At 42.0% G+C, this 23804-nt stretch overlaps 1 protein-coding gene across 2 annotated transcripts in view; it reads right to left on the bottom strand.

Annotated features, from left to right (window-relative positions):
• The window catches only part of tmem37 (transmembrane protein 37), a 30974-nt gene extending 22527 nt beyond the window's left edge, over positions 1 to 8447 (bottom strand). Inside the window, exon 1 of one of the 2 annotated variants that reach the window (XM_055638575.1) lies at positions 7800 to 8447. In XM_055638575.1, coding sequence (XP_055494550.1) covers positions 7800 to 7823 — 24 coding nt within the window. In that variant the 5' untranslated portion in view covers positions 7824 to 8447. The remainder of the gene's footprint in view (positions 1 to 7799) is intronic. The other variant, XM_055638574.1, reaches the window with a different exon arrangement.
• Positions 8448 to 23804: the final 15357 nt, after the last annotated feature.

Raw genomic sequence — 23804 nt, forward strand, 5'->3', positions numbered from 1 at the left:
ATACATTGTTTTTTGGTGTTTTAGTTTGCAAAATAGGGTTGTGGTTCAATCTTTAGAAGTGAAATTAGCAGGTTAAATGTGAGGAAGGAGAACAAATTTGATATTTTGCAGTAGTTAATTTAGAAAAATAAGTCCAGGGTTCTCCATACATACCGGATGAAACTAAAACTGAGAGGGGAAGCAGATGTTTGGTGTGTGTACACCGATAAATCCTGCTGTTTTCCTTCAGGGTCAAATGGAAAAGCAAACATTTTACACAAGGTCAAACCTTTATCTATGAGCATAACAAAAAGGAAATTGTGAAGCATCAGCACTGCATTAACAGCGCTTGGAAGCATGGTTCTGATTTTAATTTAACTTCTTCATTCAATGAGCCTCACAAGTTGCGAGGCTAAGGAATAGCCAATCAATTATTGCCTTCTGTTTTCCTAAGCACCAATATATAATTCCATCATATCAGTGATTTTGTAGGTGCTTATAAATTAACAAAATTTTAGGGATAAGCACATTTAAAAAATACTATCAAATAATCTTTTTTATTTATGATTACTCTAAACATGTCCAAATGGTTTAAGTATAATTTGCTTTCCCTATATTATCTAGGAAGGGTAGCCCCAACAATACATTTCCTTCTGGGGATCATTCCCTTCAAAACTGCCAACTCTCAAAAACTATAGCTTTCCCCTCCTCAGTGCTGCAATTATAAAAGTGGTAAGTTATTATTATTGTTTGTTTAAAATTTATGAATAGATAAAGTAAAAAATGCCTTAATTCAGAAAATACCTTTGGTTAAGATGTTAGCACAACCACTAAATTACTATTCTTGTAATGCAGATGCCTGGAGTAACAATCAAGAGAAAGGCACAAAGTGCTGGAGTAACTCAGCACGTCCGACGGCATCTCTGGAGAACCTGGATAGGTGACATTTCGGGTCGCAAGGCAGGGCACGGCTGGATTTTGGACAAAGGTCAGAGATGAGGAGGTGTGTGCGAGTCGATAACGGGGGGGAAGGGGGGGGTTGAAACAGGCACAACGTCAGCCAGGGTTCAAGGGAGGGGGCTGCGGAAAAAATGAAGTCTTGGGGAGAAAGGGGAGGGGGAAGGGGACTGTTTGTGGGTTATTTATCTAAAATTGGAGAATTCAATGTTCACACCTTTGGGTTGTAAGCGACCCAAGCGGAATACAAGGTGGTGTTCCTCCAGTTTGCATTGGACCTCAACATGCAATGGAGGCGACCGTGGCCAGAAAGGTCAGTATGGCAATGGAAAGAGGAATGGCTAACAACTGGGATTTACAATCAAGAGACACATTTTAAATCCCACCATAGTAAATGTTGATTTTAAATTCAGATTAATTGTTTGAGATTTGGAAAAAAAATGGAATAATGGGAACCATCAAAAAATTAAGGGGATTGTCAAAAAAAAAACGAGGGATTTATAAATATCCCTCAGAAGGAGAAACCATGCCTTCCTTACCTGATCTGGCCCATCTCCAGACCTGCCCTATATACTTGACTCTCTAGTCCCCGCAGAAGTGGCTTTTATACAAGTTATACAATTACATCTATGCACAGTGAATGAAGCAATAAAAGTGGATGGACTAGTTTAGTTTAGTTTAGAGATATCACGTGGAAACAGGCCCTTGTGCCCACCAAGTCCACGTTGTCTATTGATCACCTGTACATTAGTTCTATCCTACACAATAGTGACAATTTACAGAAGCCAATCACCTATAGACCTGCACATCTTTGGAATGTAGGAGGAAACCGGAGCACTGAAGAAAGCTCATGCAGTCACAGGGAGAACATACAAAACTCCGTACAGACAGCACCCGTAGTCAGAAACACACTCGGGTCATGGGCGCTTTAAGGTAGCAGCTCTACCTAGTGCCATCCACTGGTGCCTTGGTGAAATACCTTCACCAGAAGGACTCATGCACCTCAAGGTAGCAGCTCACCACCATCTTCTCCAAGGCAATTAGGGACACCTAGATCTCCCCAAATATTGAATTAATTTATAGAATTCAAATAATCATGCTTCAATCCCTAATGTACATATTTAAAAACAATCAGAGTACCATAAAATTAAAAATTGATTTGATGCACATTATTTAATCAAACAATGGTCCTTATAGTATTTCATTGGCAGTGGGCAATCCCGAGGTACCGAGGGGTGCGTGGAGACTGATGCAGAAGCTGCCGGAAGGAAGAGTCACAGTCGTATCTCCTCGACCAGCTAAGGGAAAGTCTCCAGTGAAATACGGCCCCCAGCAACGGCTGGGAGACATCAGCAACAATGAGGGAAAAAAAACAAAATAAAATAAACAAATCAATTTCTGAACTGGGCGTGGAGATGCAGTGAACACAAAATGAACAGTAACAACACAAATTACAGTGCAATCAGTGTACAAAGTTCAAATTGTCCAGTGTTCATAGTGCAGGATAGGAAAGCTGTGCAGTGTTGCAGTGACAGCCTCCGACCTGACGATGGCACTGTTGCCGGTGGTCAGGCTGCAGGGACTGCATCCGGCTGGAAGGTGGCGCTGTGGGCGGCGGTGACGCTGCAGTGACGGTGTCCAGCTGGAAGGTGGCGCTGTGGACGGCGGTGAGGCTGCAGGGATGCATCCGGCCGGAAGGTGGCGCTGTGGATGGCGGTTCGAGCTTCTCTTCCGGCCGGCCACGGCGGCCATTTTTGTAGGCGGGGCCGCTTGTTTCATGATGGTGCGGCGGCCATCTTGCCGGCCGGCAGAAGCGGACTTGTCCAGCCATTCAAGACCAGTGAGGAGCAGAAGGGCGTCTTCGCCAGTTGTCCCAGGTAAGCTCGCCCTATCGGGTGGCTAGGTCCTGGGCAGCAGCCGGCGGGGCCAGGTGCAGTGCTGGGTCTGAAGCCGTGGTGAGGCACAATGCGGTGCAGATGAGGTGAGGCCGGGGCAGGGCCTGGAGCAGTGAGGCCCGGTGCAGTGCAGGGCCTGGAGCCGTGTTTGCGGTGCGAGGCCAGGTCCGTTGTCGGGAGCGGGAGAGTGGCAGGTATTCTCGTAGCAGCTGGTGGGGCAGTGGCGGCTGGTAAAACCTCTCCACTCCGGTGGTCGGCTCCGGGCAGGTCATGCAGAGGAGCTCGGCGGCCATCACACAAGGCGGCCTGCCCCGTTGTCGGGAGCCGCAGTGCGGCGGCGGCAGCCGCGGCTACTCAGCTCCGATGAGCAGCAGCTGGTGGGGAAGAGGCGGCATCCCAGATGTAGTGGTATACCTCACTGCAGAGCCGGGTTGGCGGCAGCGTAGTTTTGCAGGGCTGGGCAGCCGGCTGCAGACATCAGGTCTCCCGAGGCTGCGTGCTTCAGGAGAGTACAAATTTCAATTTGGGCAGTCGGCGGTCACCAATGTAGCGACACCAAACGTGGTGAATAAAGGTTAGACGTCAGGCCGGTTCAAAGAATCGTTTATTCAGTGGTGACACGTTAGGTTGGTGCACTAACTATAATAAGTGTTGCTGTAGCTGAGCGAGGTTGTTCACTCGGGCTCAGCTACCGGTGGACTCCTTTAAGGTCTCGAGGCGAGATGACCTTAAGTACCAGGACACTCCCTCTATCCCATAACGTCACGTGCCTGCCTTCGTAACTCCTGACGAGGGTTTGAGCATAAGTGGCCCGTGTATAGGCTGACGCCACAAGGTTATCCACTTTGGTAGCAAAAACAGGAAGGCAGATTATTATCTAAATGATGTCAAGTTGGAAAAAGGGGAAGTACAACAGGATCTGGGGGTCCCTGTTCATCAGTCAATGAAAGTAAGCATGCGGGTACAGCAGGCAGTGAAGAAAGCAAATGGCATGTTGGCCTTTATAATAAGAGGAGTTGAGTATAGGAGCAAAGAGGTCCTTCTGCAGTTGTATAGGGCCCTAGTGAGACCACACCTGGAGTATTGTGTGCAGTTATGGTCCCCTAATTTGAGGAAGGACATTCTTGCTATTGAGGGAGTGCAGCGTAGGTTTACAAGGTTAATTCACGGGATGGCGGGACTGTCAAATGCTGAGAGAATGGAGCAGCTGGGCTTGTATATTCTGGAGTTTAGAAGGATGAGAGGCAATCTTATTGAAACATATAAGCTTATTAATGGTTTGGACATGCTAGAGACTGGAAACATGTTCCCGATGTTGGGGGAGTCCAGAACCAGAGGCCACAGTTTAAGAATAAGGGGTAAGCCTTTTAGAACTGAGGGAGTTAGATGTGGCCCTTGTGGCTAAAGGGAATCAGGGGGTATGGAGAGAAAGCAGGTACAGGATACCGAGTTGGATGATCAGCCATGATCATATTGAATGGCGGTGCAGGCTCGAAGGGCCGAATGGCCTACTCCTGCACCTATTTTCTATGTTTCTATGAGGAAACACTTTTTCCACACAGAGAGTTGTGGGTCTGTGGAATTCTCTGCCTCAGAGGGTGGCGGAGGCCAGTTCGCTGGATACTTTCAAGAGAGAGCTAGATAGGGCTCTTAAAGATAGCGGAGTCAGGGGATATGGGGAGAAGGTATTGTTAGGGGATGATCAGCCATGATCACATTGAATGGCGGTGCTGGCTAGAAGGGCCGAATGGCCTACACCTGCACCTATTGTCTATTGTGGAGCGGATGATCCCTCGCCTGGGGTCGCCAGAGAAGAGCTCCGACCACCGGCCTGCGGCCTACATCTGGAAACTGCGCTCTCCTGTAAGGAGGTGTCCAATTTGGGAGGTCCGGTCCATGGGGTGTTCTCGACCTGTCCCAACGTCAGCATTCCGACAATCCCGGCCAGAGGGCTTGAACACTGGGCCGTCTGTAACAGTGACTACGGAGGATCAGGGCCTTGACCACAGGTGAACAAGGAAGGAGGAGAAGGACTGTCTGAACTTCTTTGCCTTCCACCACAGTGAAGAATGCTGCAGTGAATGTCGGTGTTGAATTATGTTGTGTATTGTGTCCTTTTTTAATTGTAACATTGCATTGTAAATTACATTTCACTGCACCTTATGGTGCATGTGACAAATACATTTGAACTGGAACTTGAAGCACATTAGAGACCATAAATACTTGTTGCATCTTTCTCTTTGCTCTATCTATTGTACTTGAGTTTGCACTGATTGTATCTATGTGTGGGTATATCTGGTCTTTTTGGAATAGCATGCAAAACAAAGCATTTCACTGTACCTCGATACATGTGACAATAATAAACCTAAACCCAACTATGTAACACAGTAAAATACAGTACAAAAGGGTGCTCTGTGGAGACAATTACATAGCACATAAAACAGTACTGCACAGAAACAGCACTTCACTTACTATATTTAGACTGGATAGACTTGGTTTATACTCTCTAGAATTTAGGAGATTGAGAGGGGATCTTATAGAAACTTACAAAATTCTTAAGGGGTTGGACAGGCTAGATGCAGGAAGATTGCTCCCGATGTTGGGGAAGTCCAGGACAAGGGGTCACAGCTTAAGGATAAGGGGGAAATCCTTTAAAACTGAGATGAGAAGAACTTTTTTCACACAGAGAGTGGTGAATCTCTGGAACTCTCTGCCACAGAGGGTAGTCGAGGCCAGTTCATTGGCTATATTTAAGAGGGAGTTAGATGTGGCCCTTGTGGCTAAGGGGATCAGAGGGTATGGAGAGAAGGCAGGTGCGGGATACTGAGTTGGATGATCAGCCATGATCATATTGAATGGCGGTGCAGGCTCGAAGAGCCGAATGGCCTACTCCTGCACCTAATTTCTATGTTTCTATCTACGTCAACCATGATGCAGATTAAATTAATTTTCTCTGTCTGCAAATGATCTATAGCCCTCCAATCCTTGCATATCCATATGGCTATCTAAAAGTCTCTTAAATGCCACTGTTGTATCTGCTTAAACCACCACCCCTAGCAATTTGTTTCGGGCACACAGCTTATTATGTGTAAAAATAAATCCCTGCACATCTCCTTTATATTTTGTCCCTCTTACCTTAAAACTATGCCCAGTAGTCTTTGACATTAACAATCTGGGGAAAGGTTCTGACTGCCAATTCTATCTATTCTTCTCAACATTGTATATACGTTTATCAGATCTCCCCTCAACCTGATGCCAATGTTGAATTTGATCTGGCATATTTGATAGACAAAAGTAAAAATATGAACCAACAGAGATTACCACAATAAATATTTTATGCAGTATATTTCATGAGCTATTAACAGCTGTAAAAATTGTACCTCAATTTATCATTTGAAATTTAATATATTTAAGAAAACTTACAAAGATATGCCTTTACGTTTTCTTTTTTTTCCTAGAGAAGATATACAACACTAGCCAATGAATTTGAAATAATTGACAAGCATTTTAACAGTAATTATACTTTGGACCATATACTTTGAGAAGTTAATGATCCATCCTCACGATATCAGTGGAACCACATAGAAACATAGAAAATAGGTGCAGGAGTAGGCCATTCGGCTGATCATGAAAATCAGTACCCCATTTTTGTTTTTTCCCCCATATCCCTTGATTCCATTAGCCCCCAAGAACTAAATCTAACTCTCTCCTGAAAACATTTTAGAAGACAGTAAAGCATGCTTTAGGTTTATTATTGCCACATGTACCAAGGTACAAAGAAAAGCTTGGTTTTACATGCTATCCAAACATATCAGGTAATACTTTGCATAAATAAAATAGAGCAACGGTTAAGATATAGAATGCAGAATACAGTTCTCAACATTGTAGCCAATGCAGATTGTTCAATTGTTAACCGAGGACAATTCTTTCAGAAATTACATTCCCTCTCTTAGAATAGATTATTAGTTTCACAAATTCTTAATTTGTAAATAATTCTAAAGGGCTTCAGTCATATGGTGGTGTCTGGCGATCTCAGTGGCAGCTGAAATCAATAATTGGTACAAAGCAAAATGCACGAATTACTGTCACGTTAGCGTGTTACATAACAGCGTTCAGCGTTTCACCAGAAATTAGAATAGTTTCTTTATTGTCATTGTAACATGAACCATGTACAACGAAATTTAAAAATGTCAGCCAGTCAGTGCACCATTCAAACATTTCTAAAAGCTAACGATACATACAAGATAAAATATTAAAAGATAAACAACTAAAATAAATATCATGAATTGTTGCAGAGACTAATTTCTTTATAATATTAATTCGCCTGAAGGTAAATTTCTGCAGAAATCAGATTTATTGGCACAATTTATTTACGAATAAATTGAAGAAAACGCCTAAAAATATATTCATGTTTGTTCACCCGAAGTTACATTTCTGGAGAAAACAAATTCCTTTACACGCTTTATTTACGAGTGAATTGAGAAAAAAATAAATATTTGAAATCAAAGTAAAATACTATAATCGGTCGTTACAATTAGGTTCACTGATAACACACTGGACCGGAGGTCTGGTTTATCTGTTGGGAATACTTTGGTTCAAACTACCTCACTCTTTTCAAAACAATATCTCCAACAACTCTTCACCGTTGTCATTTAGTGGGTAGTAAAATAGGTGGTGCCGCAAAAGCAAACTGATTTTGTTATGCTTAACACTTCCAAACAAGGTATTATTTTTGTGGTTTAGTTGACAATAGTGTATGGATTGTATCTACTTTCCATCCTTTCCTCCCCCCCATCTGTCTTGCTTGTAATTTGGAGCCAGTCGTTATGAATTGGGGCAAATGTGCCCAAATACCAATCCCAAATGCTTTTACGATAATTATTATATTCACAATTTTCTGCCTACAAGTACGTACAGTGCAGTTTTCCGCTTTTCAGAACTGTAAAAACAAGATAAAAGTCAGAGTACCTGCAACAGGGGCGCAGCCTTCATGTTTGGGGTGGGAAGACAACACGGGCCAGACGCGAAGTTTCACCCCTCTAAAGTTCAACAGTCCCAGTCATTGGACCGGGTCTTATGATTAACGAACTGCGGTCGGGAGAGGAAGAGATTTTTCAAAGGTTATTTTTTATGCTGACTTGGCTGAAAAATTAGGCGTCTTCCCAGCTCAGTGCGAAACTGAGCGCCACATATTGCCGTGTGGTGGGTGGGAGGTGGCACGGAGAGAGGGGACCGTCCAAACGAGGGACTGTAATCTGGTGCAAAACAATGACTCCTGGTACTCAACGGGCCGAGCAACATCGAGACCCTGATGCAGAGTCTGGGCACGAAATGTCGACCCCCACCCCTCTTGCTGCTGTCACTTGACCCGCCGAGTTCCTCTAGTTGTTTTTTATTTGTTCCAGTTTCATTTCAGTGAGACAAAGTTCAACCTACTGTTGTTCCTGAACCCTAGATGCTTCCAGGCATGGGTGAGATTTATGAGTCAGCGGTTTATTTCCTGTCAACAAGTGGTAAATCCCCCGAAGAAATCCACTTTGTAAACTCCCGCTGAAATACGGCACGGGGGCAGTTATATCCAGGTTGCTTCAATTCTAGGACAATTAAGGCACAGTCCCAGAATAACAGCAACAATACAGCGTTGCAACTAACTTTACGGAGAGGGGACTGCGCAGAGAATGTCAAAATATCAAAGGCTTTTACATTGCATTTATTCATTTAAACCAATGTTTTATCCTGCAGTTTGGAGATAACCATCATCGCAAAGATTTAGGGGCCTCGACGGTTGCAGTTCTGATTTTGGGGTGACAATTTCAGTGGTGGGATCGAATAGAACTGCACTTTCCACGACAGTGAAATCACGAGATAGATAGCTGATCAGATTTAAGTACCACAAAAAAAGTAAACGAGGAAGCAACAGTGTAGGACATTATTTTACAAAGGTCAAAACAATGATTGTTCTTTTAAAAATTAATTTACTGGAAGTGGGTTTCGCTGGCAAAGTTAGCCTTTATTACCTATCACTCATTGCTCTCAAGAAGATTGTTGTGGACATTGAGGGGGAGGTGATCCTGTGCGCTGTCCTTGTCCCTCCTAATGGTAGAGGTCATGTGCTTTCTTAAGTGCCGCAGCTCCTCTGATGAAGGTCAGAGTGAGGAGGACCTGAGAGGCAGAGTTATGGTAGACAGTCAGAACAGACACCCTTTTTTTTTCTCGGGAGGAAATGACAAAGACGAGAGGGCATAGCTTTAAGGAAAAGTTTAAAGAAGGTGTGGGGCAAATATTTTGCAAATGTAGTGGTGAAACTCACTGCCAAGGATGGTGGTGGCAGCAGACACAATAGTGTCATTTAAGATAAGCACATGGATATGCAAGGAGTGGAAGGATATGGATCATGTGCAGGCAGAGGAGATGAGTTTAACGTGCATCATGTTCAGCACTGACAATGTGTGCCAAAGGCAGGGGCGGATCTACTATGAAACCAATGAAGTTTAAGCTTCAGGGCCCCTAATCCCAGAGGGGGCCCACAAGCGATTTTAGTCCAGATATTCTTCCGATTTAAATCGGAATTCCATTTTTTTGTTTTCCTAGAAATTAATCTGATTTTTCACCTCGCCTCGACTAAACTGGTTGGAGCCATTCCGCTCACGCGAAGAGCCGCCAATGGCAGGGGTGGGGGGCTGTAAATAGCGGGAGCGGGAGAGAGGCGGCGATTATTCGAGGCGCTGATTAGGTGTGAAGTGAGGTGGGAGGTTTAATTAACTTGAGGTGGAGTTAATAGGTGAGGTGAGGGGTGAGGTTTAATGAGGTATGGTTTAGACGAGGCGAGGTTTAGGTGTGAGGAGAAGTTTGGTAGTGAGGTATCGTCGAGGTGAGGGGATTAGTCAAGGTGTAGGTGAGGGGAAGTGAGCATAGGTGAGGTGAGGAGAAATGGGTGTCTGAGCTCAGGAAGGGAGACTGAGGTGCTGCTGAAGGAGACAAGACCACTGCCTTCTGTGGCAGAGAACTCCACAAATTCACAACTCTGGGTGAAAACATTTTTGCTCATCTCAATGTTAGGCAAAGAAACATAGAAAATAGGTGCAGAAGTAGGCCATTTGGTCCTTCGAGCCTGCACCGTCAATCAATATGATCATGGCTGATCATCCAACTCAGTGTCCTGTACCTGCCTTCTCTCCATACCCCCTGATCCCTTTAGCCACAAGGGCCACATCTAACTCCCTCTTAAATATAGCCAATGAACTGGCCTCAACTACCTTCTGTGGCAGAGAATTCCAGAGATTCACCACAAAATGTTTTTCTCATCTCGGTCCTAAAAGATTTCCCCCTTATCCTTAAACTGTGACCCCTTGTTCTGGACTTCCCCAACATCGGGAACAATCTTCCTGCATCTAGCCTGTCCAACCCCTTAAGAATTTTGTAAGTTTCTATAAGATCCCCCCCTCAATCTTCTAAATTCTAGCGAGTACAAGCCGGGTCTATCCAGTCTTTCTTCATATGAAAGTCCTGACATCCCAGGAATCAGTCTGGTGAACCTTCTCTGTACTCCCTCTATGGCAAGAATGTCTTTCCTCAGATTAGGAGACCAAAACTGTACGCAATACTCCAGGTGTGGCCCAGCTGTACAACTGTAGTAGAACCTCCCTGCTCCTATACTCAAATCCTTTTGCTATGAATGCTAACATACCATTCGCTTTCTTTACTCCCTGCTGCACCTGCATGCCTACTTTCAATGACTGGTGTACCATGACACCCAGGTCTCGTTGCATCTCCCCTTTCCTAATCGGCCACCATTCAGATAATAGAGAGACATTTTCATGTAACATTTTTTGTAAAGATTTTTTTAGCTGAGGCCATTTATTGAAGCATATAAAATGATTAAGGGTTTGGACACGCTAGAGGCAGCGAACATGTTTTCAATGCTGGGAAAGTCCAGAGCCAGGGGACACAGTTTAAGAATAAGGGATAGGCCTTTTAGAACAGAGATGAGGAAATACTTTTTCACAGAGGGTTGTCAACCTGTGGAATTCTCTGCATCAGAAGGCAGTGGAGGCTAATTCTCTGGAGGCTTTCAAGAGAGAGATAGGTAGAGCTCTTAAAGATACCAGAGTCAAGGGATATGGGGAGAAGGCAGGAATGGGGTATTGATTGTGGATGATCACCCATGATCACAGTGAATTGCGGTGCTGGCTCAAAGGGCTGAATGGCCTGCTCCTGCACCTACTGTCTATTGTCCATTTCATGAAATATACATCTTTTGGGAGTTATTTTACTGCTTATGTGTAGCGATGTTACAATACTTACTTTGGCGCCTTTGAGGGGCGGGATTAAAATACAGTTTTCTACCGCTTGCCCGAGGCCGATTTCCTTGGGCTGCCAGCTGCTGCAGAAAAATCGTTCCGATTTCCGTTCCCGATTTTAAAAAAAAATGTTTTTTTATCGTGAGACAATTTAATGATTATATTAAAATAAAAAGCGACTTCTAACGCCGTGAACACCTACAACGGGACGGATCTCACGTAAGGGACAAAACAAACTGTAAGTCATTTATTTTACATATAAACTTACTTCTTGGGATGACTTTAATCAATCCTCTAAAGGCGAAAATGTTATTTGGGCCCCATAAGAACCGGCAGTGTTTTTCCTGCCGATATGGGGTTCAAATTCACCGCAAATGCAACTTTCCAATTGATCGTGTTCCAGAAGCAAAATGATTAAAATGCCCATTTTTTGTGGAGATGCCGTCTAAATTGTTTTTATTTTGTGTTATTCTCTCTCTCCATGATCATTATTTTTAAACTAAATATTCACAACAGTTTGAGTCACATGTATTGTGCAAAAAACAATAATTTGATTATATTTTGGGTGGATGTTTCTAGATTAATTTATGGGAATTAAACATTAAATTCCTTCCATCTGGGATATAAATTCATGACAGTGAGATTTAAAAATCATGTCATATTGTGAATTCTTGTGTGAATGGGATTAGTTTGTTATTTAGTTTCTTGGGCTATTTAAAAAATATATCCTTTTCTTAAGAAATGGAATCTACAGGACATTGTTAATGGGATTGTAGTGGGCAGAAAGGCATATCATGTGTGGTTTAAAGAGCATTTGTAATTTATTTACCTATCTATTATGGATTTACAGCATATAATACAATAATATCAAAGTTCTGGTCTTGAGAATATCACATTTTTGAATTTTTAAGGCAGTCTGGGTGTTCATTAATATTTCCGTCACAACAGTCAATTTTGTAATTAACTACAATAAGGTAATTAACTAATTATATGCTTTAATTTCAGGTCATCCAAGTTAGATATTTTATATTTGTTCCAGAATGCTTCAATCTATAATAACTGAAATTTTCATTCAGTTCTCGACGGAAATATTAATGAACACGCAGTTTTTAAGAAAGTTATGGGCTTTTGACTGTCCTCGATTCCAACTTTTGTGTTAAGTCAATGAAAAAGCAATAGGGAACAAGATGCTAATTTCCGAGTATGAAAATGGTCATAACTTTTTTAATACTGAAGATATGAAAGTCAATTAGGTGTCAAATTAAACTTATTTTTATGCTTTATCTGATGGGATAAATTGCAGGTTTGATTTTTAAAATCTCAAAATTTTGTAACATTGGGTGTTATGTGTTAAAAAAAATTCTAAGCTTCTGTTATGTAAACTACCAGCAGAAAGCTTGAGAATCACTTTCAATTTATTGAAAATGCAGGAGCTTCAAGGGGCGTTGCCACCTGAACCCCCACGGGATCGTTGCCCCTGGCCCCACCGGGGCCTAGCCAGCCTCCTGGATCCCTGGCCAATACTTCCTATTTTTTTTTCTCGAGGAGAATTATCATGCTTGGGCCACATTGCTTAAACATTTTGGGTCTACTGTACGAGAAGGGGTTTAAAAAAAAATAATATATTATTAATATAGTGTAATTCAATAGAAAATAATAGTTAAAATAAAAATTTAAAGGTTATTAAAGTATCATGTAGGCTAGCCATAACCGAAAAAATATTCAAAGTACGGATGTTTCATTTTAAATATATTTAATAAAAATTAATTATAAATAATTTAAAAGATTATTAACATTTATGACAGAAATATAAATGGGTGGTGATCTGTCGTGGAACAACCCCATTGAAGAACAGTGGTTGCCCAGACCGCGTTGCTGCTTGCGAAAGGGCCCCCATAACAGTTCAAGCTTCAGGGCCCCAAAAATGTAGGTCCGCACTGGCCAAAGGGTCTGTTTCTGTGCTGTATTGTTCTATGGTTCTCCATCACCCAAATTCCAATGATGGTTAAATAATTAAGTGTCAAGAATGTGTGGTCACAGTCTTTCTTGTTGGAGATGGTCATTGCCTGGCACTTATGGGGCACAACTATTAATTGCCTAAATGTTGCCTGAATGTTTTGTTCTTGCAAGGGTGTGGAGTACTTTATGTTCTTAGGCATTAGAAAACAGTTTCCCTCTTATGTGGATCTCAAGGACAATGGATATAAATATAATGCAGGCACTAGTAGGTTACACGTTTTGATTTATCATTATCTAGTTGTGCATTAGAGACCATAGCTTTTTTATATTTTTCTTCAACTTCAGATAAAGAATCCCGCATTTCACTAAGTGAAACATCAGGATCCAGAATTTTCTTTCCTGCCCTCAGGATCCTTATCATCTCTTGCTAGTTCTATCTGGCACAGGATGTATGTGGAAACCAGGTGATTTTATTAAATTTCATTATTGATAATCTACTGCAACAAAATGCCTATTTGGCAGCCATTCCTCCCCAATAAATTTCATCTGGGACCTAACAGGAATATGGTTCAGATCAATGAGATGTGTAAACAAAGAACTGCAGATGCTGGTTAATAAACAAATGGACACTAAGTGCTAGAGTAACTCAGCACTTCAGGCAGCATCTCCAAAGAACATGGATAGGTGATCCAGAGAAGGATCTCAACCCGAATTGTCACCCATTCATGTTCTCCAGAGATGCTGCCTGACCTGCTGTGTTACTGCAGCACTTTGCGTCCTTCAATGAACTGTGGAATTGTGCAGATCCAATGAATGCTTTGGCAGCTTAAGAGTCGAAGAGTCATACAGCATGGAAGGTATATTTTGCACCATAGTTGTATATACATTTTCAGTTCTTTGGAGACCGACAACTAAATTCATGGATGTTTGATGGATCTTTAAATCATCAAGCATAAAAACTTAATTGAAGAAATGAAGATTTGTGAAATGATTGTCATTTAACAGGTACACCAGCTCCACCTAGTGATATTCATGGTTAATTAACTAATTTGTTTATGTAACATAGGGAAAATACAAGAAAGTAATGGGATTATTGTTGAATTGCTTAAGCATCGAATTAGCACGTACATTGCTTAGTTGCCTCTTTTGTGTTGTTGACATTCATTGTCCTTGGTAGCACCTTGGTACGAAAAAATCATCCTGAGTTAACTGAGGTACATTGCAGAAAATAACTTGCATTATGTAACATTCCTTATATATATGCAGTGGCAGCAGCCTGTCAGCAGCGCGTTAGATTTTTAACTTTTTAAATTTTTTTAGTATGTTTTAAAGTATGTTTTTTAATGTTTCTTTGTGTGTTTTGTGTGGGGGGTGGTGTGGGGGGGTAAGGGGGAAACCGCTTTGGTCGCCTCCTCCACGGAGAGGTAACTTTTTCCAGGTCGCCTCCCCCGTGGCCTAACAGCAAGGATCGGTGCGGCCTTCCCGGAGACGCGCCCGGGCTTCAGCGGCGGGCGCAGCGTGGACTCTCGGCGCGGAGCGGGTGAGCCCTCGCTGGGGCTTGCTGGAGGGGAGTGCTCCGTTTCGCTGGCCCGGGGCAGCCGGCAGCCTGAAGCCGCGGTCCGCACAGCTCCAGCTGGCGCGGCGTCTACAACCCGGGATCCCTCGTGGGGAACCCGGGGGAAGAAGAAGCCATCACTGCCGGCCCGCAGCCAACTTCTACCGTGGGGCCGGCATGGACTTACCATCACCCCTGGAGGGGAGCTTCGATCATCGGCCCTGCGGTCTGCGGTGCTTCTTGCTGCGGCGCGGCGGGAACCTTAAATCTTCGACCGCCGGCCTGCGGCCTACACCAACCTGAAGCCGCGGTCTCCGGTGGGGAAGAGCCGATCCTGGACTTACCTTGACTTTGACTTTGTCCCTTACCATCTGGACGCCCGCAGCAACGACTGCGGAGGTGGAGGTCCCAACCACGGGGGAAAATGGAGGAGGTCTGACCAAGCTCTGTGCCTTCCACCACAGTGATGAATGCTGTGGTGGATGTTTGTGTTACATTTTTATTGTGGTTGTGTGTTCTTTATTATTGTACCGCTGCTGACAACCCAATTACCACCGACCCTGGTTGTGTGGCAAATAAAATTCTATCTATCTATAAGAAAACATTTAAATATTTTCCAAAATATGAAACAAATCTTGCTTTCTTGACCTACAAACCTGTTCAATAGCATTACTATCACCAAGTATCCCATTACCAATCAACATTATGGGAATGGTGGGAGAGGGGTAAGGTCAATCAGAAGTCAAAGTATATCAACCACATAAGTACTATGGAATGATTTGAATATCTGTGATGACTGCCTGACTCCCCAAATACCTTCCACCATTGATGCAGCACAAGTCAGGAACTTGATGAACTATAACTTCCAAGAATGATTGCAACTTTGGCAATGTGTGGTGTACCTTCCCACTCAATTGCATCATCTCAGGCTTAGAAACATCTCAGGCTTAGAAACATCAAAGAGCCTACGGGGCATGACAGAGTAGATGCTGAGAATTAATCACCAACAGGAGAATCTTGGGCAAGGAAACTTAGTTAGAAGCAAAGGGCCAGTCATTAAAAACCAAGGTGCGTTAGAATTCACTCTCTCAGAAGGTGGTAATCTCTGGAATTCTCTACTCTGGAAAGTTGTGGAGGCTAGATCATTGGAAGTATTTTTTTAAAGGTGGATAATTGTTTTGTTTTTTAAAGAGGTCAGGCTATAGGAAACTGTAGAGGAGGAAATGGGGCCTGGGGCAGGTCAGCCATGATTATTCTGCAGAAGGGTCTCGAACCGAAACATCACCCATTCCTTCTCACCATAGACGCTGCCTGTTCCACTGAGTTATTCCAGCATTTTGTGTCTATCTATTAAATGGCAGGGCAGGTATGAGGGGCCACATGGCCTACTCCTGCTCCCATTTGCTTATCTTCCTGTGCTTCCTTGTTTATATCCATTGTTTTATAGACACCTTAGGCGGAATGACTGGTTGATTTGTTTTATTTCCCAATGAAAGAAGAATGTTGGCAGATGAAATAATATAAAACAGCTGCATGATGGATGAAATTTTAAGTGAAACCAGTGAAATGTCAGTCCAGAGATTCAGCTGGAAAAGCATTTGATGTGTCAAACCTTGTGATGATGATGTGGGACCGAGTTGCCAGAGGAAAAGCTAGACAATGGGAACGCCAATTTTCTAGAAAAAGAAGAAAACAATCTGGGTAGTAAAATGAATGAGGTGTGAAAAACTGAGATTGAGGTCATATTTACCAAATCAGCTTGAAATGTCAGTTGGTAGATTGACTCTGAGCCCAGGGTTGAGATGATACCAAATACCAAGGAGGATGACAGCAGGTTTCTTATTTTCATCTGAAGAAATACCACATTTTTATATCACAGTTTGAGAATCCAGCAACAGATTTTGCTTCAGTGGGGGGGGAGGCAACACGTTGTTGCCAGGGTTAAAATAAAGCCTGACCAGTGCTTCTGGATACCATCACTGCTTTCTTACAGGTACCAACTCCCTTGCAAACCTTCAAGCTCATTGTACCTGCTGGAAAGTTCATCATACAAATTCCTTCTTATCCTACTCATCTTGTCTGTGATGGATTAACAAGTTACAGCCAAAACCATGTGTATTTCAACACTACCGAAAAAGAGATCATTATTTTCCATTATTTTCCGAACAGCCCTGCAATGAATCTGTGGATGTTATACCTAAACTTTCAGATAGCAATGGATGAGGATTTTCTGATTTCCTCTCACACACAAAAGTTAATTGGTCACCGTAATTTGCCCTTTGTATATGGGTGAGTGGTGGAATCCAAATGCATTTGATGTAAACGTGGAAAGGATTAAAATATGGGATTAATGCAAGATAATATAAATGGGAGGATGATGTTCAGTGCTTGTGAAAAGGCATGATGTATGTCTTTATGACTTAAAGAAGCTGCACATAAAAGGCTAGTTAAACAGAAATGTGGTTATCTAGTACAGACAGAAGTGAACTTTTAAAGAATCAAGAAAAATGGGCTGTATTTGTATTCCCCATTTTTTAAACTTCCAGATTTTTGACTTTTGATGCTTTACTTTATTTTATCATCAATCTACACACAATACTCCAGAAAAAAATACTCCAGAATAAAAAAGCTAAATTTTAGATATAATTCTGGCTGGGCCACTCAATGACATTCACAAACTTGTCACAAAGCTACTCAGGTGCGTTGTCTTGGCCGTGTGCTTAGGGTCGTTGTCCTGTTGGAAGATGAACCTCTGCCTCAGTCTGAGGTCCAGAACATAAAGGCCTGATTGGAGGAGTGCTGCAGATATAGTTGTCCTCTGGAAGGTTCTCCCGCCACAGAGGAACTCTGGAGCTCTGTCAGAGTGACCATCGGGTTCTTGGTCACCTCCCTAACCAAGCCCTTCTTCCCCGATTGCCCAGTTTGGCCGGGAGGCCAGCTCTATGAAGAGTCCTGGTGGTTCCAAAGTTCTTCCATTTAAGAATGACGGAGGCCAATGTGTTATTCGAGACCTGCAATGCTGCAGAAATTGTTTTATACCGTTCCCTAGATCTGTGTCTCCACACGACCCTGCCTCGGAGGTCTATGGACAATTCCTCCATCTTCATGGCTTGGTTTTTGCTCTGACATGCACTGTCAACTGTGGGACCTTATATAGATAGGTGTGTGCCTTTCCAAATCATCTCCAATTAATTTATTTACCACTGGTGGACTTCAATCAAGTTGTAGAAACATCTCAAGGATAATTAATGGAAACAGGATGAATCTAAGCTCAAAGTCTGAATACATGTAAATGTGATATTTCAGTTGTTTCTTTTCAATTACTTTTATAAACATCTGTTTTCGCTTCTTCATTCTGTGGTATTGTGTGCAGATTGATGATTTAAAAAAATAATTTAATCCATTTTAAAACAAGGCTGCAACGTAACAAAATGTGGAAAAGTGAAGGGGTCTGAATGCTTTCTGAATGCACTGTAAATCAGCTATCAATAAATCAAGTAGTATATGAAATTACCTCCTGCAGTAATTGCAATCCCACTTCCCTCTGCATTGCAATCTGTTCCAACACCACTTGCAATAACCTCCCTTCCCCCCCCTCCCCTCCCCCTTAATCCCTTTAGGACTTGGCTGATAACAACTGCTGCTGAGATTGGTGGTCTAAAACAAGATTTACCCATGGGAAAACTGCATGCTGAGATGGAACAGATAAGAAATTGATCCTTGGGTTTCAGGTTTCTAATGTCTGCATTGCTGAATTTCTACCAAATTGGGTCCAGTCTAAGCCCCGGCCCTCAATGCGATTGCAGCAATTTGTTTCGTCACAGAGAAATTGTTAGGTGCCATATCAGTGCAGGTGAAAGCAACAAAACCAATAATTATGATATGCCTTTGTATTAAGGAAAAACTCATGGAGCTTGAGCTTCAGTATTTAAGCCCCACTGAGAGGTGAACTTAACATAATCAATAATAAAGGGATGTAGAAAAAAAGAATTGCGGTTGCTGATTTATAAAAAAAAAAGGATAGAAAGTGCTGGAGTAACTCAGTGGGCCAGGCAGCATCTCTGGTGAACATGGATAGGTGACGTATTGGGTTGGGGCCTTCTTCAGACATCTCTGGTGAACATAGATAGGTGAGGTTTGGTGCAGACTCTTTGGGCCGAAGGGCCTGTTTCCACTCTGTATCTCTAAACTAAAGTAAACTAAACTAAAATCATGTGAAATAAATCTCACAAGAAAAATAAACTCCCATTACTAATTTGTCAGGTGCACAATTCGCTTTACAGCTGTAATCAGCATAATGGAGCACCAGAACGAAAAAATATTCCTTAGTAAAAAATACCAAAATGCTTGTCACTGTTGTCGTGGTTTTCAATACTCAAAATTAATTCAGGCCACGTGAAGAATTCTTCAAGAAGTTTAAACTTTTATTTGCAACCAAAAGTTGGACCACTGCACCCCACGTCATCAGTCCACGTGGAGTTCTCTGAACCACAAACAAAAGATCATCTCTTTTTATACCACTTTCATCTCTGCATGCCCCACCCCTTTTACATCTCCATATCCAATCATTTTCCAACATTCCCTCATCATCAGCCAATCACTTGCTCCCATTTGTCTCCTCCTTCCCAGTACATTTCCATATTTGCAACTGATGTAGGTAGTCACATGACTCCCCCTTTGTGGCCTCTAGCCTGCCATGTGCTCTTAACTTCTTTGTTCAGTCGTTTCATTCCAACAAAGTGATATCCAAGAAAAGTGGACAATTCCCAGAACCCACTTCTCAAAATATAAGAGATACAATGGTCACTCAATTTATATAAACAAGACATTGGTCCCATTAAGCTCTATACATCTTGGGGACGAATGTCATCTCTTAAACTACAGATCTAAACACAGGGGTCTAACGTTTATAATCCTAATTAAAGCACAATTAAAGCACAATCCTAATTAAAGCACAAAATATAATTCACATATTTAACTAACATTACATTTGTATTATATACCTTAAAAGTATGAATTTGCTCTATCTTTGCAAACACACACCTCATGTCTCCAAGCACAAAGGGGTCATATAAATGTCACACTTGACAATTGCTTCTTGGCTATCTCACACACCCTCCCCCTTTCTTGTTCTCTAGGGGTGGCATTCCAACCTCATCTTTGGGCCTTTTTTTGTGGCTTTGCTTTCACACTGACAGCATTACTCAAAATAATGTTTATATCTGCAGACCACTGACTTATCTCAGATCAAAACAAAGTTTCTTTCTTAGATACATATATATATACAAATAAAAGATACAACATGCTCAAATGTATCACCTCTTATCTCAACATATGTGTAATTAAACATATCAAATTTAATACAGAATCCATTATTATTCCAGCCTTGTGGTCTTGGATGTATAAACAGTCATAAATCTTGAGTCATGCCATTACAACACTTCACAAGAATGTGACATCAAGAAAGAGCAAATGACCTGTGACCAAATGGCCTGAGAGGCCCACTTCCTAATCAGACTTTTTAAGATATAACTTATTTTCAATACAAGATTATACAAGATACATTTAATATATATATACTATACTATACTGGCAAACAACAGGAAAGTAGACTATTATCTGAATGGTGGCCGATTAGAAAAAGGGGAGATGCAACGAGACCTGGGTATCATGGTACACCACTCATTAAAAGTAGGCATGCAGGTGCAGCAGGCAGTGAAGAAGGTGAATGGTATGTTAGCATTCATAGCAAAAGGATTTGAGTATAGGAGCAGGGAGGTTCTACTGCAGTTGTACAGGGTCTTGGTGAGACCACACCTGGAGTATTGCGTACAGTTTTGGTCTCCGAATCTGAGGAAAGACATTCTTGCCATAGAGGGAGTACAGAAAAGGTTCACCAGACTGATTCCTGGGATATCAGGACTTTCATATGAAGAAAGACTGGATAGACTCGGCTTGTACTCGCTAGAAACATAGAAATTAGGTGCAAGAGTAGGCTATTCGGCCCTTCGAGCCTGCACCGCCATTCAATATGATCATGGCTGATCATCCAACTCAGTATCCCGTACCTGCCTTCTCTCCATACCCTCTTATCCCCTTAGCCACAAGGGCCACATCTAACTCCCTCTTAAATATAGCCAATGAACTGGCCTCGACTACCCTCTGTGGCAGAGAGTTCCAGAGATTCACCACTCTCTGTGTGAAAAAAGTTCTTCTCATCTCGGTTTTAAAGGATTTCCCCGTTATCCTTAAGCTGTGACCCCTTGTCCTGGACATCCCCAACATCGGGAGCAATCTTCCTGCATCTAGCCTGTCCAATCCCTTAAGAATTTTGTAAGTTTCTATAAGATCCCCTCTCAATCTCCTAAATTCTAGAGAGTATAAACCAAGTCTATCCAGTCTTTCTTCATAAGACAGTCCTGACATCCCAGGAATCAGTCTGGTGAACCTTCTCTGCACTCCCTCTATGGCAATAATGTCCTTCCTCAGATTTGGAGACCAAAACTGTGCGCAATACACCAGGTGTGGTCTCACCAAGACCCTGTACAACTGCAGTAGAACCTCCTTGCTCCTATACTCAAATCCTTTTGCTATGAAAGCTAACATACCATTTGCAGAATTTAGAAGATTGAGGGGGGACCTTATAGAAACTTACAAAATTCTTAAGGGGTTGGACAGGCTAGATGCGGGAAGATTGTTCCTGATGTTTGGGAAGTCCAAGACAAGTGGTCACAGTTTAAGGATAAAGGGGAAATCCTTTAGGACCGAGATGAGAAAAACATTTTTCACACAGAGAGTGGTGAATCTGTGGAACTCCCTGCCACAGAAGGTAGTTAAGGCCACTTCATTGGCTATATTTAAGAGGGAGTTAGATGTGGCCCTTGTGGCTAAAGGAATTAGGGGATATGGAGAGAAGGCAGGTACAGGATACCAAGTTGGATGATCAGCCATGATCATATTGAATGGCGGTGCAGGCTCGAAGGGCCGAAGCACCTCCTGCACCTATTTTCTATGTTTCTATGTCAACCAACAGTATTTTTTGTTTGTGATATTAAACAGTTATGCTGTAATCATACTAATTTTAATCTATCTCCCTAGATCATTTTTCTCTATAGGTTTATGATCCCATCAGCACCAAGCATTTAATGGTAAGATCATGACATTTACTGCTGTAGATTTGAAGTTATTAAACAAGCATAACATGTGCATCACTGGGTCCATAGAGTTTATGGTGATTGACAAATCCAGTCAATCAGGCCTGAGGAATAGTTTTTTAAATAGGGAGAAGACAATTATTTTAGTCCTTGGACTTCCTTTTTTCATAATACATAGGTATATTTTTGATCAGGGGGAATTGCACCCTGAAGCATTAATTGAGTTATATATAGTTCAATGAAGTTTACAGATCGATTGAAAGTTTTATTATATATCCAGCCATATTTATTTGGTATTGCTCCTGATTTATCATAACTACTCATTTCATTTTGTGATTTTAACAAAATTAGATATCATAAAATACTGCTGGAAAAAAATTGGTCTATCTGCCATTTTAATTTGTATTAATCAAATTTGTAAAAATCATGGAAAAATTGTTTAAAAAAAGGCCTAAAATTTGAATTTGCATCTTGTAATTTTTTTGTGGTTTTTTGGCACTGTTTTGGTTCCAAAAAGATGGTTGATTTAAGTAGAAGTATTTGTCATGCACCTGAACTATATTGAGGATGTCAATATGTGCAGAGCAAATGTACACTGGAGATTAGCTGAGTCGGAGAATTGTATGCCAATCAATATACTGTATTATGCTGACATTTCGGAACACAATGCTCCAAATAGTAAACTTCCTAAAACTAGCATAAACGAACAAGGATTCTGTATCAGAAAGCACCTCTCATCAGCCCCGTTCAAAAATATCAACTGTTTTCTGTTTAGCTGCTGAATGATTTCTACTGGCTATATCCATGTTTACACAAGTAACTAATACTTCTTAGAGTTCGTTAATGTTGCTGCAATCTACAGGATTATGTGTCAAGTGCTCACGGATTTTAGGTGCTGATCTGCCTTTGTTCTGCCTCCAGGGATTAATGCAAGGTGGTTACTCCCAGACATGGATATATTATGGTGGAAGTCAACAAACCGCAGCATGACTGGGAGAGAGACTGGGACTGAGAGAGGGAGTAGAATACAATGGTGAGAAAAAGGCAGTATAAGGCAGTAGCGTTGTTGGTTAGAGAGGAGATTAACACAATAGAAAGGAAGGACATTAGCTTGGAGGATGTGGAATCGATATGGGTAGAACTGCAAAACACTAAGGGGCAGAAAACGCTAGTGGGAGTTGTGTACAGGCCACCTAACAGTAGTAGTGGAGTTGGGGATGGCATCAAACAGGAAATTAGAAATGCGTGCAACAAAGGTAAAACAGTTATAATGGGTGACTTCAATCTACATATAGATTGGGTGAATCAAATTGGCAAGGGTGCTGAGGAAGAGGATTTCTTGGAATGTATGCAGGATAGTTTTCTAAACCAACTTGTAGAGGAACCAACGAGAGAGCAGGCTATTCTAGACTGGGTATTGAGTAATGAGGAAGGGTTAGTCAGCAATCTTGTTGTGCGTGGCCCCTTGGGCAAGAGTGACCATAATATGGTTGAGTTCTTCATTAGGATGGAGAGTGACACTGTTAATTCAGAAACAAGGGTCCTGAACTTAAAGAAAGGTAACTTTGAAGGTACGAGATGTGAATTGGCCAAGATAGACTGGCAATTGATTCTTAAAGGGTTGACGGTGGATAGGTAATGGAAGGCATTTAAAGACTGCATGGTTGAGCTACGACAATTGTTCATCCCAGTTTGGCAAAAGAATAAATGAGGGAAGGTAGTGCATCGGTGGATAACAAGGGAAATCAGGGATAGTATCAAAACAAAAGATGAAGCGTACAAATTAGCCAGAAAAAGCAGCCTACCAGAGGACTGGGAGAAATTCAGTCCAGCAGAGGAAGACAAAGGGCTTAATTAGGAAAGGGAAAGTAGATTATGAAAGAAAACTGGCAGGGAACATAAAAACTGACTGCAAAAGCTTTTATAGATATGTGAAGAGAAAAAGATTAGTTAAAACAAATGTAGGTCCCTTGCCGTCAGAAACATTGATCATGGGGAACAAGGA

Source organism: Leucoraja erinacea, chromosome 7 (genome assembly GCF_028641065.1).
Source record: "Leucoraja erinacea ecotype New England chromosome 7, Leri_hhj_1, whole genome shotgun sequence".
Lineage (NCBI taxonomy): Eukaryota > Metazoa > Chordata > Chondrichthyes > Rajiformes > Rajidae > Leucoraja > Leucoraja erinaceus.